At 53.2% G+C, this 13,808-nt stretch overlaps 7 protein-coding genes across 7 annotated transcripts; 5 read left to right on the forward strand and 2 right to left on the reverse strand.

Annotated features, from left to right (window-relative positions):
- Positions 1-55: 55 nt before the first annotated feature.
- On the reverse strand, positions 56-840 carry PG997_011711 (uncharacterized protein; the record flags this gene model as incomplete). The annotated part of the gene is made up of 2 exons (XM_066816026.1): positions 56-383; positions 464-840. The coding sequence occupies 2 exons, from the start codon at positions 838-840 to the stop codon at positions 56-58; spliced, it is 705 nt and encodes a 234-aa protein (XP_066661718.1).
- A 1,121-nt stretch (positions 841-1,961) lies between these two features.
- PG997_011712 (uncharacterized protein) lies at positions 1,962-2,707 on the forward strand (the record flags this gene model as incomplete). Its single annotated transcript, XM_066816027.1, has 4 exons — positions 1,962-2,066; positions 2,131-2,170; positions 2,285-2,368; positions 2,430-2,707. 4 exons carry the CDS (start codon positions 1,962-1,964, stop codon positions 2,705-2,707), a joined length of 507 nt encoding a protein of 168 aa, XP_066661719.1.
- Positions 2,708-3,010: 303 nt separating this feature from the next.
- On the reverse strand, positions 3,011-4,627 carry PG997_011713 (uncharacterized protein; the record flags this gene model as incomplete). The annotated part of the gene is made up of 5 exons (XM_066816028.1): positions 3,011-3,171; positions 3,325-3,727; positions 3,774-4,194; positions 4,240-4,562; positions 4,601-4,627. 5 exons carry the CDS (start codon positions 4,625-4,627, stop codon positions 3,011-3,013), a joined length of 1,335 nt encoding a protein of 444 aa, XP_066661720.1.
- A 2,512-nt stretch (positions 4,628-7,139) lies between these two features.
- On the forward strand, positions 7,140-8,390 carry PG997_011714 (uncharacterized protein; the record flags this gene model as incomplete). The annotated part of the gene is made up of 1 exon (XM_066816029.1): positions 7,140-8,390. The coding sequence occupies one exon, from the start codon at positions 7,140-7,142 to the stop codon at positions 8,388-8,390; it is 1,251 nt and encodes a 416-aa protein (XP_066661721.1).
- Positions 8,391-9,970: 1,580 nt separating this feature from the next.
- PG997_011715 (uncharacterized protein) lies at positions 9,971-10,939 on the forward strand (the record flags this gene model as incomplete). Its single annotated transcript, XM_066816030.1, has 1 exon — positions 9,971-10,939. The coding sequence occupies one exon, from the start codon at positions 9,971-9,973 to the stop codon at positions 10,937-10,939; it is 969 nt and encodes a 322-aa protein (XP_066661722.1).
- Positions 10,940-11,385: 446 nt separating this feature from the next.
- On the forward strand, positions 11,386-12,378 carry PG997_011716 (uncharacterized protein; the record flags this gene model as incomplete). The annotated part of the gene is made up of 1 exon (XM_066816031.1): positions 11,386-12,378. One exon carries the CDS (start codon positions 11,386-11,388, stop codon positions 12,376-12,378), a length of 993 nt encoding a protein of 330 aa, XP_066661723.1.
- A 408-nt stretch (positions 12,379-12,786) lies between these two features.
- On the forward strand, positions 12,787-13,221 carry PG997_011717 (uncharacterized protein; the record flags this gene model as incomplete). Its single annotated transcript, XM_066816032.1, has 1 exon — positions 12,787-13,221. The coding sequence occupies one exon, from the start codon at positions 12,787-12,789 to the stop codon at positions 13,219-13,221; it is 435 nt and encodes a 144-aa protein (XP_066661724.1).
- Positions 13,222-13,808: the final 587 nt, after the last annotated feature.

Genomic DNA, 13,808 nt, shown 5'->3' on the forward strand with positions numbered 1-13,808 from the left:
AAGCTCACCGTGTTTGATGTCATGGGAAGATTGCGTCTGTCCAGTGTCTATCGATCTATTGAACTTTACTAGTACACTGCCTCGCCGCCTCTCTGGCCCGTGATGACACCGCATCGTTGTCTGCAATCTCCTTCAATCGTTGGATCCAGAAGTCCCACCTCTCCTTGGTCATCCTCTTCTGGTCTTCTCCTTTCCACAAGTCTCCTTTTCTCTCCAAAGCCCAGCATCCTTCCAATTTCTCGGCATCTTCCTGAAACCGGTCTCCCAAAATGACAAGCCATGCACACGCCTTGGGTACTTCGGTGTTCAAGTCGGCCTTGCTCCGCTCCAGCGCATCCGTCACGCACTCGTAGCCCCAGCTGGTCTCCAGACCGGCTAGGCCCCTGCGCACAAGCCGTGCCTCAACCTCGGCCCGCCGAATAGATTGCGTGACGAACACATCCTGCCCCTCCCCAAGGCTGACACGCGACCGGTGCCCTCGGACCAGCAATACAGCGAGGGTGATTCGTCAGACCATTGGTGCCCAAAGCCCGGGAGGCCGCGCCAGAGAATGCCGTGGGCTGGGAGATTCTCCTGCGGGACGGCGGACAGATCTGGAGCAGGCAGGTTTTCAATGGCGCTGATGAGGTCAAGGAGCTGGTTCATGGCGGGCTCGGGTAGTTCCATCAGGGCATCCGCTAGAAGACCCCAGAGGCGATGTAGGTCGCCGTCGGGGTCGTTGGAAGGTAGCAATCGGCTTGGTGATGGCTTCGGCGGCCTCCTTGGTCGTGCTCTGGCCGTTGAGATAGGACTGCAGCGCTCGAGCTTCATCCGGGTGGCATCCGTCGGTCGTGTCACCATCCGGTGCAATTGCGTAACCAAACCAAGCGTCAGACATGATGGGTGTATTTGGTGTAGATATGGTTCGTTGGAGAGATGGTATGTTGTAGTAGTTGTGTCTGATCTGGGAAGGGTGTAACAACCTGGGTGTGTTCAACACAATATACCTGTATCTGGGAAATGGGATGCGGATGAGACGATTAGCATACATGTGAGCTGTTTGGTGTTGTTGGCGGATGGGAACGGCTAACCCTGACGTCATGTGGATCGCATGATTGCTTTGTGCTAGGCTGCCGTGGTTCTGCATAGCCTTCGATGTCAGCAAATGTCAGCCGCGCCGATCTTTTATATCAATGGCCAAGAATAGACCCAGGACAGTAAGCACGACACCATTTGGATCTCAGCACGGCGATGATCTGCACCAAAATCAGTGTTGAACCATTCTTCGATGAATTATCATGTGTGCAGCAACGCTACTATGCTGACACTCTTGGGACTTTTCGTACGCTGAAGCCGGCCCCATGAGTCGCATCGCCTCCCCGGATCCTTCTGGTTATGAGAGTGGAAAAGTCCCCTGAGCTTACTGTTTCTCATCGATATACCAAACTGATCACCAAGCTTCTGACAAACCAGCTGATTGACTCTCCAAGGTGTTCACCATGCGCTGCCTTCATAGCCACCATCGCAATGAAGTCCACAGTTAGATATCATGTTTGGCTCCCGTTTTATCCCGATTACTGTATTCACAAGCATCTATTAACAATGATCCTACGGTCAGGGGCAAGTCTGACAAAAATATCGAATCGATGATCTCTGAACCACTCCAGTTTCGATCAGGCAGTATCTGAGAATAGAATCTCACTGGTAAGAGGGGCCTTTAAAGGATTCACCAGGGCGTCAATGCCTGTAGACTCAGCCGGAAGGTTGTCTCCTATCGGAACCTGCATCGCGAATATACCGAGGGTGTGGCCGATGGTATTGATGAGATGGTGTATAAGTAGGCTGTTGTCGGCATCTCAGTTCCAGATAGCATCCCATCTTCAGTCAACATCCAGTTCAACAGTCAACCAGCTTATCGTCGACCATCACCGAACACATACCCCCTAAACTTATTACTTCGTTTCAATCAAACAACCATCATCATGCAGCTCTCCATCGTCAGTGCCCTCACCGTTGCCTTGGGTGTTGCTAGTGCGCTCCCAGCCGAGGTGGAGGTTCGCGGCACGCCTTCCAATGCCCCGGTCACTGTATGTAATAGTTATCTTTTCCCGAAGTTGAGAAATACCCGCGCTTTAGACTGACATGATCCAGTTCGACCACGCGCCTGACCAGTCCAAGTCGTTCACATGTGGTAAGTATAGTCATTCGGCGACAGCACTCCTTGCTCGCTGGCTCTGTAGCCCGAGAGACACTGCTGGAGCATGTGGATGGCAGTGAGCATCAGCTAAATTCTCTCAATCATCAGGTGGCAAGACGTATACCGGCCACGACATCTATGTGTCGGCACAGCGCGGCGTGGCTCTCCAGGAGATCAGTGAGACGCGAGGAAGTAAGTTTAGCCTCAGCCCACGATACGAGGATGAAGCTCCAAGATCTGACCTTGACGACAGAGAACCAGTACCCGCACTCGTTCGACCACAACGACAGCAAGGGCCACCAGCTCAACTTCCCGTCGTACTGCCCCGAGGACAAGGACCGGATGGAATTCCCGCTGATCAAGAACGGTCCGTACGACGGCGGCAAGAGCAACACGAAACAGGGCGACGAGCGGGTCGTCTACTTCTACGAGCCGGGCGAGGTGGACAACAACGGCCACGCTAAGGCGACGTACTGCGGCATCATGACCCACGTCGGGGCGGCGCAGAAGGGGGGGTTCATTCTGTGCTAGTGTCTCTGTGGGCATATGCAGCTGGGAAGTCTTGTCAAAGTTGGGATATGTGTTCTATTTCTTGAGCGAGGTTTGAAATGTAAATCCGGTGGTTGCTTTCCCATGTGCTTCTCTAGAAGTACTTGGAGGTAGAAATCTAAATATCTGCGTGTTGTTTCAATTCGCCCCCTGACTTACTGAATCGCGATGGCATGCGCTGTTCCATGCACACTAATAACTATTTTCCCGTCTGGAAAGAAAGATCGAGGCGACTCTACTGCTCATGGTCGAGCGTGTGTACATAATCTCCCAATAGCGCGTATGTCAATCTGGTATTGAGTTGTACACCTGGGCTAGGTTGGCGATTGGCGAATGTGATGCTGCACCAATTCGCTGAACCGCCGTGCTGCTGGTGAATGTGTGGGGGGCCTCAATTGGGGTGGCCCGAGCTGCTGCTCTGGCGGGTGAGGGAGCTATTTTGGGCCCTGTTAGTGGCCGCAGTGCACTAAAACGGTATGTGGAACCCCCGCTAGAGCACTGGCCATGCGTGTTGGGCAGCCCCATTCAATGTTTCAATCGCTGTTGAAAGTTGCTGGCTCCCAGCACCATCACTATCAAGTCGACTGAACAAATCTCACGAACCCCGACAGCTTCCATGCGAACCATACACTCCCGCGAGGATCCGAAGACTTCAATTGATGCGCTTCCGCCCCGAGCATCAACCCAATTGCTTGCGACAGTCCATTTGCGCACTCTGCAGCCCACTCCTGCGCCTGTCGCACCGACGCCTGCGAACAGCCAGCAACCCACACAGCAAGCTTTGCGCACACCCGTCACTGTCATGCCAGTTGAACCGACCTCGCGAGCCTCGGCAGTTTCTATAGTCATGCAGTGCCACCATGACTCGGCCACTTGAGCGCGCTTCCGCCCGAGCATTGACTGCGTTGCTTGCGACAGCCCAACTGGCTCCCCACGGTTGACGAACTCCATTGTGCGCCGTGCTCTCCATTGTGCACCGTACTCGTCCAACCCCACCGGCGGCTGCGAACGGCCAAGCCAGCAGCCAGTGTCGCCCACGGCTTCACACATTGGCTACATCTGCCAGTCCACCTCCTTCGCCCGACTTCCTCCCTTCGCCGACCTCGAGCCTTGCCGACACCCGTGGCCTGACCAACAAGACAGCCGGTGCTGGGAGAAAGAGCTGCAAGAGGAGGGCAACAATCTGTCGGTCAGTGTTCCCCTTTGTGGGAGAGCTGCAAGAGCTGGAATAGCTGCAAGAGAAGGGCAACAAGCTGTCGGCCAGTGTTCCCCCTTTTCGCGGCCTCCTTTGCAGCAAGCACTTTGGACCACGCCCGCCACCAGCGCATACGAGCGTTCGGATTGATCGCCGACCGACCAGCGCCGTCTCTCCCGAGACCAGATGACGAAGATGCGTCCAAGTCCCAGCTTGTGCAGACTTGGTGTCGGCGAGCTTCCAGCTGGCGAGTCCATAACTGGCGAGAATACAACTGGCGTAGAGGTGCCGGTCAAGATAGCTTCGTCTTCAAAAATACTACTGTGCTTCAACTCGGCTGTTGGCCCTGCACTCTCTAAGCCCCTCGTGCCGCAGTCGCCCTCGGGCAACAGCCGTTTCTTCTCGTTGACCTGTACGAACAACCAAGTCGTGACGGTTCGACACCGGTTCTGCGGCGCCCTTCCGCGAAGCTAGCTCGTTTGCTGTTCTTCGAGGTAGAGCCTTGCCAATTCGCATTCTCTTTGCGCGTAGACGACCACGACCAGCGGCGCGACCTGCACTACCAATCCATACTTCCCCGGGAATGTCTGTACTACAGTCCAGCACGTCTTGTCGCGCCTCGCTTTCGAGACGAGCTCTTTGCTATCCAATGTCGCTGAAGGTAGGCGTGAACAATGCACCTGGGCCATCTTCCTGTCCGACGCCATGGTCGCGGCGCCCCGATGTCCTAGGCGAGCGTGACAGTGGCCCCCTGTGATTTCGCCCTGTACCACGCAACATGGACGCCGCCCCCTTGGCCGCCGACACGGTTCATATGCACGAACTCCGCCAGTGCTCTGCGCCTGGAGCTGTTTGCCAGTGGAGTGGTGTCCTGGACTGTAGCCCCTAAATATTGTTCACCAAAGTTGGCGACAATGCAGTGGAGGAAGGTAGATGAACTCGACTCCGGGTTCGATGTTTCCTCCTTTCACCGCCACATTGGTTCCGTCCAGATCAATCTGTGGGTAGATCATCGCCGCTTGGTGCAGTCATGACTGCGCGAAGCTCCATGCCCTTCCGACTGAAGAGCCAACTATCTTGGCTTGGTGTTTCCTTGAACCAACTGCGCGCCCCTGAATACCTGCGATTCGTTTTCATAACCGGTGCTCTTGTTGTACGGCTCTCTTTGGCTGCTAGGTTCTTGATTCGATTGTGCTGTACAGCAACAGCTGTCTCCTTGCTTTGGCGGACACACGTCGTCTTGCTTGGCCGAGGCACGTCGGCGCCGCAACGTCGCCACCGTTCGGCAATATACATTCGGCCGCGTTGGCGTCACTGTATATCACGACGAGGGAGGCGGAGTTGAGATACCCAATCAGTACGAGGGACACCAACTGACATTACCCTGCGCTTCCACCTTGTTTCCGCGGATGTTTTGTTATCGACCCCCGGGTCTCCAGCAGCTCGCTGCTTTGATCTTTCGAGCTGCTGCTCTGATTCTTTCAAGCTGCTGTCCCCTTTCAAGCTGCTGCTCCCGACGCCACGCATGATCAAACGCGCAACCAAGCAGGGTTACCAGCTGTTACGTGGAACGCAAATCCTTATACGAGGAGCACGCGTTCCTTTCTTCACGGGTCAAGAATTTCGCCGTGGATGATTGAGGCCGGCGCCCGGATCTCGGCCGTGCAAGTACTGAACGCGGAGATATTTGAGTTGTCAATTCTGCATCTATGTAGCCAGTCCTGCCGGTGTGAACCCATCTGAGAGGAAGGTTGTTGCCGCCACGTGCTTCTTCCCCTTGTAGTAAATTCTCCGTGTACTGTAAATTCTCCCCGTGTAGCAGATTCTCTCCTGGGCAAGTTCTCCCCTGGTCAAGTTCTCCCCTTGTAGTAAATTCTCCGTGAAGCAAATTCCCCCTAGGCATATCACAGTCGGGAGTTTTTAGAGGCTGGGCCACGCAGATTGCTTGGCCGCTGTTCGATTACTAAATAAAATTTTGTTCAGCCACTTGAATGCTGCCTCGCTCATGTTCGTGTAAATGGAAACTGATGCCATCACCGGTACACATCATTCTTCGCTTCTGCGCCCAGAGTGTCCCTGATCTCCTCCCTTGACTTGATGTACAGGCTAGCTATGACATCAATGAATCCCGGCGTCGAAGTTCAACCCATGATATCTCACCCGCTTTGGTTGTTGAGCCTGCTCTGCGTTCCTCGTACCTCACTCAAGCTGGCAGTGCCACGTCACCCTAGTCGTTATAGTCCGAAGCGCAAAAGCACTTGGTGAGAATCCGATTGCGTGTGGCCTGTGTTTTAAACATTTTTGGGAGAAATCTTTTTCAGTGACTAGATTTTCATTCAGTGCCTATAGTTCATGCCGTCTGCTTCTTTTCCACTTGACTTCGCACTGTTGTGCATGACTATAGCCATGGCCCTTTTAACGCCAAGCAAGGCACTGAGGACTGCAGATATCATTCCCTTGGCGTAGAATTTGGAGGTTGAAGTCAAGCCCTCGGTGTTCCAAGTCCCTCGCCCACGACTTTAACGATACTGCCGATACCATGGTAAGCTTAGCCTTCGCAAATCATGTCTTTCGCCGTAGGTGTCATTCCCCATCGACCATGTAGTGTACATGATACAAACGAAAACCCGCATTGTTCAGTGTGAGCCACATGCTCCGAATACAAAGCACGCAACGAGGCCGAAGCAAAGAGGTAACAAAACACGAGGACAAAGAACGTGAAGCATGGCTATTATATGTACGTATTTACTTGACAAGTTGAGCAACATTGTAGGTACGCATGAGATCACCCACGGTCAATTCAGTAGACTAGATGTCTCAATTCGTGCTCCTGATTTGCTATACCTGTAGCACGAACTGTACGTTGGTCTAAGTTTGTTCCACGATCCACGTTCCGCTCCGCGATACGGTGGAGGAGCGCAGCAGTATGCTACGCTGCCAGCTTACACGCGACTGGCTTCTGAACGACTCGCCCAGCGACTGAAACGGCCAGTGCTCAGCTGGTCATCAATTCCATTCATCTCTGCTGAAACAAATTACTTGTTAGAACAACCCGTACGATTCGTGCTCAACGCAAGTGTTTGGTGCACATATCGTTTCTCGCGAGCTTCACTGCAGTAACTCAGCTATATAAGTCGGGGAGTCTGCTACCTTCTTTATCCGATCGAAGTACCACTCTTTATTCCCTAGACAACCACCACTTCCATTTCTACTAACACGATGTCTTCCCAGCAAGCCAACACATCCTCATTTAGCCACCAAACAACATTTGGTGTTGAGTGGGAGTTCCTTCTTTGCTACTTTCATCCGGGCAATCAGAAGGATCATGATAATTACGCCGACGCTATTTCGACCGCCTACCCTGGCACCGTCATTATACCCTATACAATTAAGGGCACCGACGCGGCTGTCGTCTATATTAGACAAGGAACCATTGCCACTCTCCGGGAAAACGGCATCGACATTAATGGCATAGACAGCAGGGGAAAGATGGTAGTTCCACCAACGCCCGGGCGGGCTGCGTCGCAGCCGCACCGCTTCTACCTCAACACGGCACACGAAAAGTACTTCCGCTGGACTATGACTACAGATGGCTCCGTCCTCGCCGACAATTTGCAAGCCGGACGTGACGCTCCAGTGGAGCAGCAGAAGCTGGATTGGGCTCCCCTCGAGCTGATCTCGCCGGCGATGAGAAACGAAGCTGCCTCCTATGTCGAATTGGAGCGGGCCGTGGACTTGATCAAGGCTGAATACCGTGTTCGCGTCAACAAAACTTGCGGTTTGCACGTGCACACGGCCTTTGGCAGAGACCAGATCTCTGCCGAGAGGTTAAGGCGGTGCGCCGCGCTGCTCTTCGCCGTCGACCTCGTGGTGGCGGAGATCCATCCCCGACACCGGCGTGACAACGTATTCGCGGGGTCGATCCGGACCTCTTCGAACGCGGCCATGGGATGGACTGCCCTCGATGCTGTCAAGGGCTTTGAGAACCTGCCGAGTAATCAGTACTCTTGGTTCCGCAAACGCCGCGGAGAATCCAAGGTCCGGATCCGTGACGCCGTGCGCGAGATTATGGCTTGCCCGACTGTGGGAGCTATCGCCTGGATAATGAGGACAGAGTATACCGACGCTAACTACAACTTCGCCAAGATCGTCAGGACGATCAATCCCAACCCGACACTCGAGTTCCGGCAGCATGATGGCACCCTCGATGCCCGGCGGATGTCAGCCTGGGCCCGGTTCTGCGCCGGTATCTTCCGGTACGCGGTGCGGGACCTGACGCAGGCCAAGCTGGACGAGGTTGTCGCCTTTTGTGAAAGGGCCGAGAAAGATAAGTCAGGTAAGTTGCATCTTTACGAACTTCTCGAGTCTCTTGGGATGACTTGCCAAGCCCGGGATCTCGGGCTGCGTCCAAGTATGAGGACTGACCCCGACGATCTAGTAGATTTGGATAAACTGACACTAGACGACTAAGCATCCCTATTAGGAAGCGAAGTCAGTGGCAGGCAGAGGCAGAGGCCAGGTGGCTAAATACTAGGCAAGGTAAGTACTAACACGGACATGCGGCAGGGCATCCGGTAAGTATAGTAGAGTCACTTGAACAGGTAGGTAATACAAGCAACGAATTGATTTAGCCACGGAGTATGCCAAACTGAATGGAACAACATTGCCAAGTAGGCCAGTGGGATAGTCTAGATGTCTCGGTAACATGTGAGTCTTTCGTTTCTGTTGAAGTAACTTGGCATCGAATCAAAGTAAAGGTATTGTAGAATGCAGGTCTAGAAGGTCTCGTCGCTTCAGATGACTAATAGTATTCATGTATTCTAGCAAATAAGTTTTGATACTAGTAAAGGTGCTTCCCGAGTCACGGATCTTACACATGACTGTAGGGTGATGTCCAATATAGCGTGGCAAGCTCGCTGGAAGTGGCCGTAGATGATACCTAATAGTGTGGGCAGTACGTACATGCAAGAAGGCGGTCAACAGTAGCTTTTCTGTGAGGTGCCTGTAAGTACAGACCAAACACACAGCAAAGGAAGAACAATCTACACAATCTGCACACTTATTATAAGATGACTCACGCCACCTGTGATATCAAAAAAAAACAAAAAAAAAAAAAAAAAAAAAAAAAAAACAACAATCAACCTAGATGCTAGCCAAGCGTTCAATAATCTTCCTTTATTAGCCATCATTTTCCCTCGCCAAATTCACTGCTCGGTCAACAGACCAATCTCTCAGACAGATAACATTGCGCTGTTCTTCTCGCCAATTTTCCATCACGTCACAAGCGTGGTGGTTTCTCCTTGCCTTCCTACTCACTTCGAATTACCACAGCAGCTTCTGCTTGCTGCTGCTGTTGCTGCTGTTGCTGCTGTTGCTGCTAACTTCAAACCCCAATCGCGAACCTTCCTCAACCTCATCTTCATCGTCGTTCTGCGAAACCCGACCAAAGGCTTTCAACAAATTCAACACCAGCTGGATTGACAAGGGCGAGATCTCTAGACGGGTAACTTGCCGGCGCAATCTTCACAGTCAACAACGAACTCTTCGACTGGGAACTGATCTCAGCTTGGGTCGCTGTTTCTGGACCTTCGCGCCGTGACCACACCCCAGCAGATCCCCGACTCACGGACTCGCGGCTGTGATCAGCAGGCCCTGAGCTATCATGAGCCCGCAGAAGGCCGGATTGAAACTTCAGTCAGTAAGTCCCAAGCAACATGAAACAAAGCAACCAGTCAAGGTGCCTATACCATCGAAGCCACTTACTTCCATTGCTGACTTCATTGCTAATTGTTTTCGGTTAAGTAATTCTGATCATGTCAAGCCGACTGAAACCGCGCCTTTGAGGAGGACCACGCGATCTTCCGTTTCGCAACATCGCGAAATCAGCACCACAAGGCGAAACGCCATGTTTGAAATACGACGCTCATCGACAAGGCAACCAAGGAGAAGGCCAACCAAGTCGCATCAGCCAAGAAGGCCAATAATAACGTCGCCGCCGTGCTCCAGAGGAACCGCATTTTGTCCAGGACTTGGTCCAGCACCTCGTCGACATGGACCACCAGCCCCAGCAGGCCTTCAGGAAGAGCAGCCCCCCCGAGGATGATGAAATCTTCCGCAGTTCAATAGGTGGAGCCACTGGAGATGAAGACTCCCACGATGAAGACGAAGGCCTGCCATCTGACGCAGTCACGGACGATGACAGTGACTCTGACAATGACGGCTTTGATCCGGACGAAATGAACGAAGCTGTACGGAAGTCCAAGAGCGTCACCGCTGGCAACAAGGCTGGTGAGAGTTCCGGATCCGGCTCGGCATCTATTTCAATGGCTCGATTCTCCGCCAACGCCTTGTTCAACAAACTGAACTTATTCGGGTCAAAGGGCAAGAATGTCGGCGCAGAAGAGGCAGCCGAGAAGCAGACCGACGATGCTAGCAAGACCGCTGATGCAGCAGAGAAGCAAGCCGCAGATGCCAGCAAGCAGACCGCCGATGGCAATAAGAAGCAGGCCGATGATGCAGGCAAGAAGAAGACCGCCGATGCAGGCAAGAAGCAGGCTGCCCCCAGTGCAGCCGCGGAGCTCGCCGCCGCAAACTTCGGCAAGATAATGGAGGAATACAGGGCAAAGCGACAAGCAGAAGCCAAGAAGAATGCCGACGAAGCAGCCAAGAATGCCGTCCCCCAGGGACGCCAGCCCCGTGCTGGCTACAAGGATGCCATGATCCAAGTCGGCCCTGCTTTTGCAACCTTGAAGGGCTCCCTCCAAGGCAAGTCTCCCAATGCCAAGGAACATTCCAAAGGAAGTGTACGGTTCGAATCTCCTGTGCCCCGGGCCCAGCCCGAGCCCAAGCCCAATGCTGAGGAGATGCCTGATCAAAAGGCCCTTGATCAGCACGATGAGAACATTCGACACCTGATAGACGGCTGTCCTAAAGCCAGGAAGGGTCCCGCCCGAGTATCTACACAGCTACCTGAGACTCCAAGCCCTCAGCGAGATACAAGCCAAGGTCATTTACCCTAAGCAACCAGCGCGCCTGCTCAGATCCCTCCTCCAGTTCGAGCCCACCTTCGCCCTCATCTGCGTTTCGCACCTGCTCGCGCCCCATAAATCTGCCAAGAAGCCTCAGCCGAATGCCAGCCAGGAGGAGATGCTTATACACTTTTGGAACCAGACGGAGACAAGGCTAGCGTGGCACACATGCTTCCCCCACGGCGCCAGATACGACGATACCCTCTGCAAACGACTAGAAAACGGTAAAGCAATGAATCAAGAAGCTTTTCGGCTGAATTTCGTTTCTGGAAAACTGAAATTAATCTTAAATAAAAAAGTACCTTCTTCCCTATATAAACATATACCTACACGCATTTTCGTTCTTCCCTCTCTCTCCTACCTAAAACGGATAAGGACAATTTAATAGCACCTACTACGAGCAGCCTTTTGACGAAGGCAAGCGCGCACTGCTGCACATGAAGAAGCTGAAGTGCCGGGCAATCCCCATCGAGTCTTGCAAGGTCAATGGCCAGTACACCAGATACTGGATCCTGGTTAAGTCCAAGGACTCTGGCGAGACCAATGCCATGGAGCTGATGCCCAAGACAGATAAGGAAGACGTCGACCTGGAGGTATTTGTGCCATATCGAATCCCCAGCCTCCCAAAGGTCGACCTCACGGATGAGCAGCGGATCTCTTCCATCTTCGCTCACCTGCACCGTGGTTTCCGCACCGCCCTCGATATCCGTGGTCACCGCGGATCAGACCCCAAAGTTCTCCGCAGCAAGATGATGACATACCTCATGGATGTCTATCGGTACCAGAAGCTCGTCCGCACTGCACCCGCCCTCAAGTTTATCGCTGCTGCTGCTAGCCACTTGGACAAGAGATTCAAGGAGCCCAAGGACGAGTCTGTCAAGGAAGAGAGCTGGGACGAGTGGAAGGCCAAGATCCACGCCAGGGTGCAGGACAATGTTGACCATCTTCGCATGCCGCCCCTCACTACCGAAGGCAACCCCGTTCTTCGCGCCACCCGCTTTGACGTCCCGAAGCCCCTCCGCAAGATTGCAGCTGCCATGTTTGTCGCAGACCTCCCTCGTGTGCGCAACTGGCCGGATGATGCTGGCGATGCCCCTCACATCATTGTCGACATTCCTCACATGAAGAAGGGCAATGATCTTACCAGCACGGCAGACACGGCAGAGAGACGCCAGCAATCTCTCGGCAAAGGACAGAAGACCCCTGACGTCTTCAAGATTATCATTGATCGCCCCTACTCTGACACGACAATCAACATGGAGCTCCGCGCCACTTCGAAGCTCACTGTCCCCAACGAGGATCATTCTACCTGGGCTCACTTCAGCCGCTATCTTCTTGGCTTCGATGGCCCAGTCTTCCACCATCGAGTCATGAAGATCTTCCCCATCCTCAAGGCAATCAGTGACAAGGCAAAGAAGCACAAGGAGTAGCAGCAAGCACCTGTCACGCCCACTGAGGAGGAAGCTGCTGTCAAGGAATCTGATGACAAGCAAGCTGATGTTAAGCAAGTTGAGGAGCAAGCCAATCTCCCTCCTCTCGAACAGCTGTTCGAGAAGTTCTGGCAGGAGTACGTATTGCTCGATGCTGATCAGCAGGCTTGCTTCCAGGATATAGAGTCTATGATATATAAAGGTACTGTCTTTTCCTTTCCTCGAAGAAACGAACTAAAACTAATTTTATATTGCTAGGAATTATGCCGAACACGATAAGAGATTTAGATCATCTTGGAAAACAAGCTTCACGAGCACGACCCCTTTGTGGCCTGGCGTTTTCCCCTGGGCGCGAATCTCACGAGTAAGGTCGGATGGGCCCGTGATGTCCCGTTCCATGTCGCTGGCATGCTCACTTTGGCGCCGTTCAAGCCTCTGAACCGAGACGCGGTCATGCTGGTCATCGGGCGCCAGGCACCAAGAGGCTGGAAGCTCGTTGATTCGGAGCCCATTGCAAACGCGAATTCCGGATTCCCTGCTGTCTTTGTGGACGACCGCTTCACGAAATTCGTGGTTCCGGTCAATGTCCGATTGAACCAGGATGGCATCGATATCTGGGTGCTCGTTGTTGTCCGGCGCAAGCCAGGCGAAGCTGACCCCAGCGCCAATGTTTGGGCAGTCGACTTCTACGACCCCAACGAGCCCGAGATGGAAGAGAACCAGTTCGGCCATCACGACCGTCGTAAGAGGCACCTGAAGGTCGTCAAGGCCATGGCCAAGCGGTGGTTCGGCGACGAGCTGCAGTTTGACGTCCCGCCTTCCGGAAGTCTCCCGCTCTGGTGATGTGAACTCCGGTGTTGCCATCGGCCTGGTTGCCATCAACATCGTCTCCAGCGAGACAGAGCTGAGGGATATCTTGCCTATTTGGGAGACTATCCAGGACAACCTCGAGTCAGATTTGTATGCCCGCACGCTCTGGGTCAGGATGATTCAGCGCAATTATCTACGTAGCCGGCAGTACACGGAAGACAAGGAACACACCGAGAAGAGTGGTACCCCAAAGATGCGAGAATCCAGCGTCCCTATTCACGCTTGAATAAATGACCAACTGGCTCGTTACGGAAGAATGCATGCTGCAAGCATGTCGGTTCGTTGAAGCAAGGAAGCAGCGTCACGGGGTCACACTGGCCAGCCTGATGGTGACATGACATGACTGTCTTGCATGTTTATCCCACTGGCAAGAAATGAGGAATGAGCTATTATGATACGTTTATTCCAGTGGGATCAGTGGAAAGGGTGTTTATTGCACTGGAAAGGATGGAAAGTTGCTTGGGTTGTACGATAGATAGTTGATCTGCGAGAGCTTTTCCCTCTGATAATAAGTTACCTTGCCTCTCACACGTTCTGTGCCGTGCTTTGTAACGAAACAC

Source organism: Apiospora hydei (genome assembly GCF_038363865.1).
Source record: "Apiospora hydei strain CBS 114990 chromosome Unknown utg000009l_segment0_segment0, whole genome shotgun sequence".
Taxonomy (NCBI): Eukaryota; Fungi; Ascomycota; class Sordariomycetes; order Amphisphaeriales; family Apiosporaceae; genus Apiospora; species Apiospora hydei.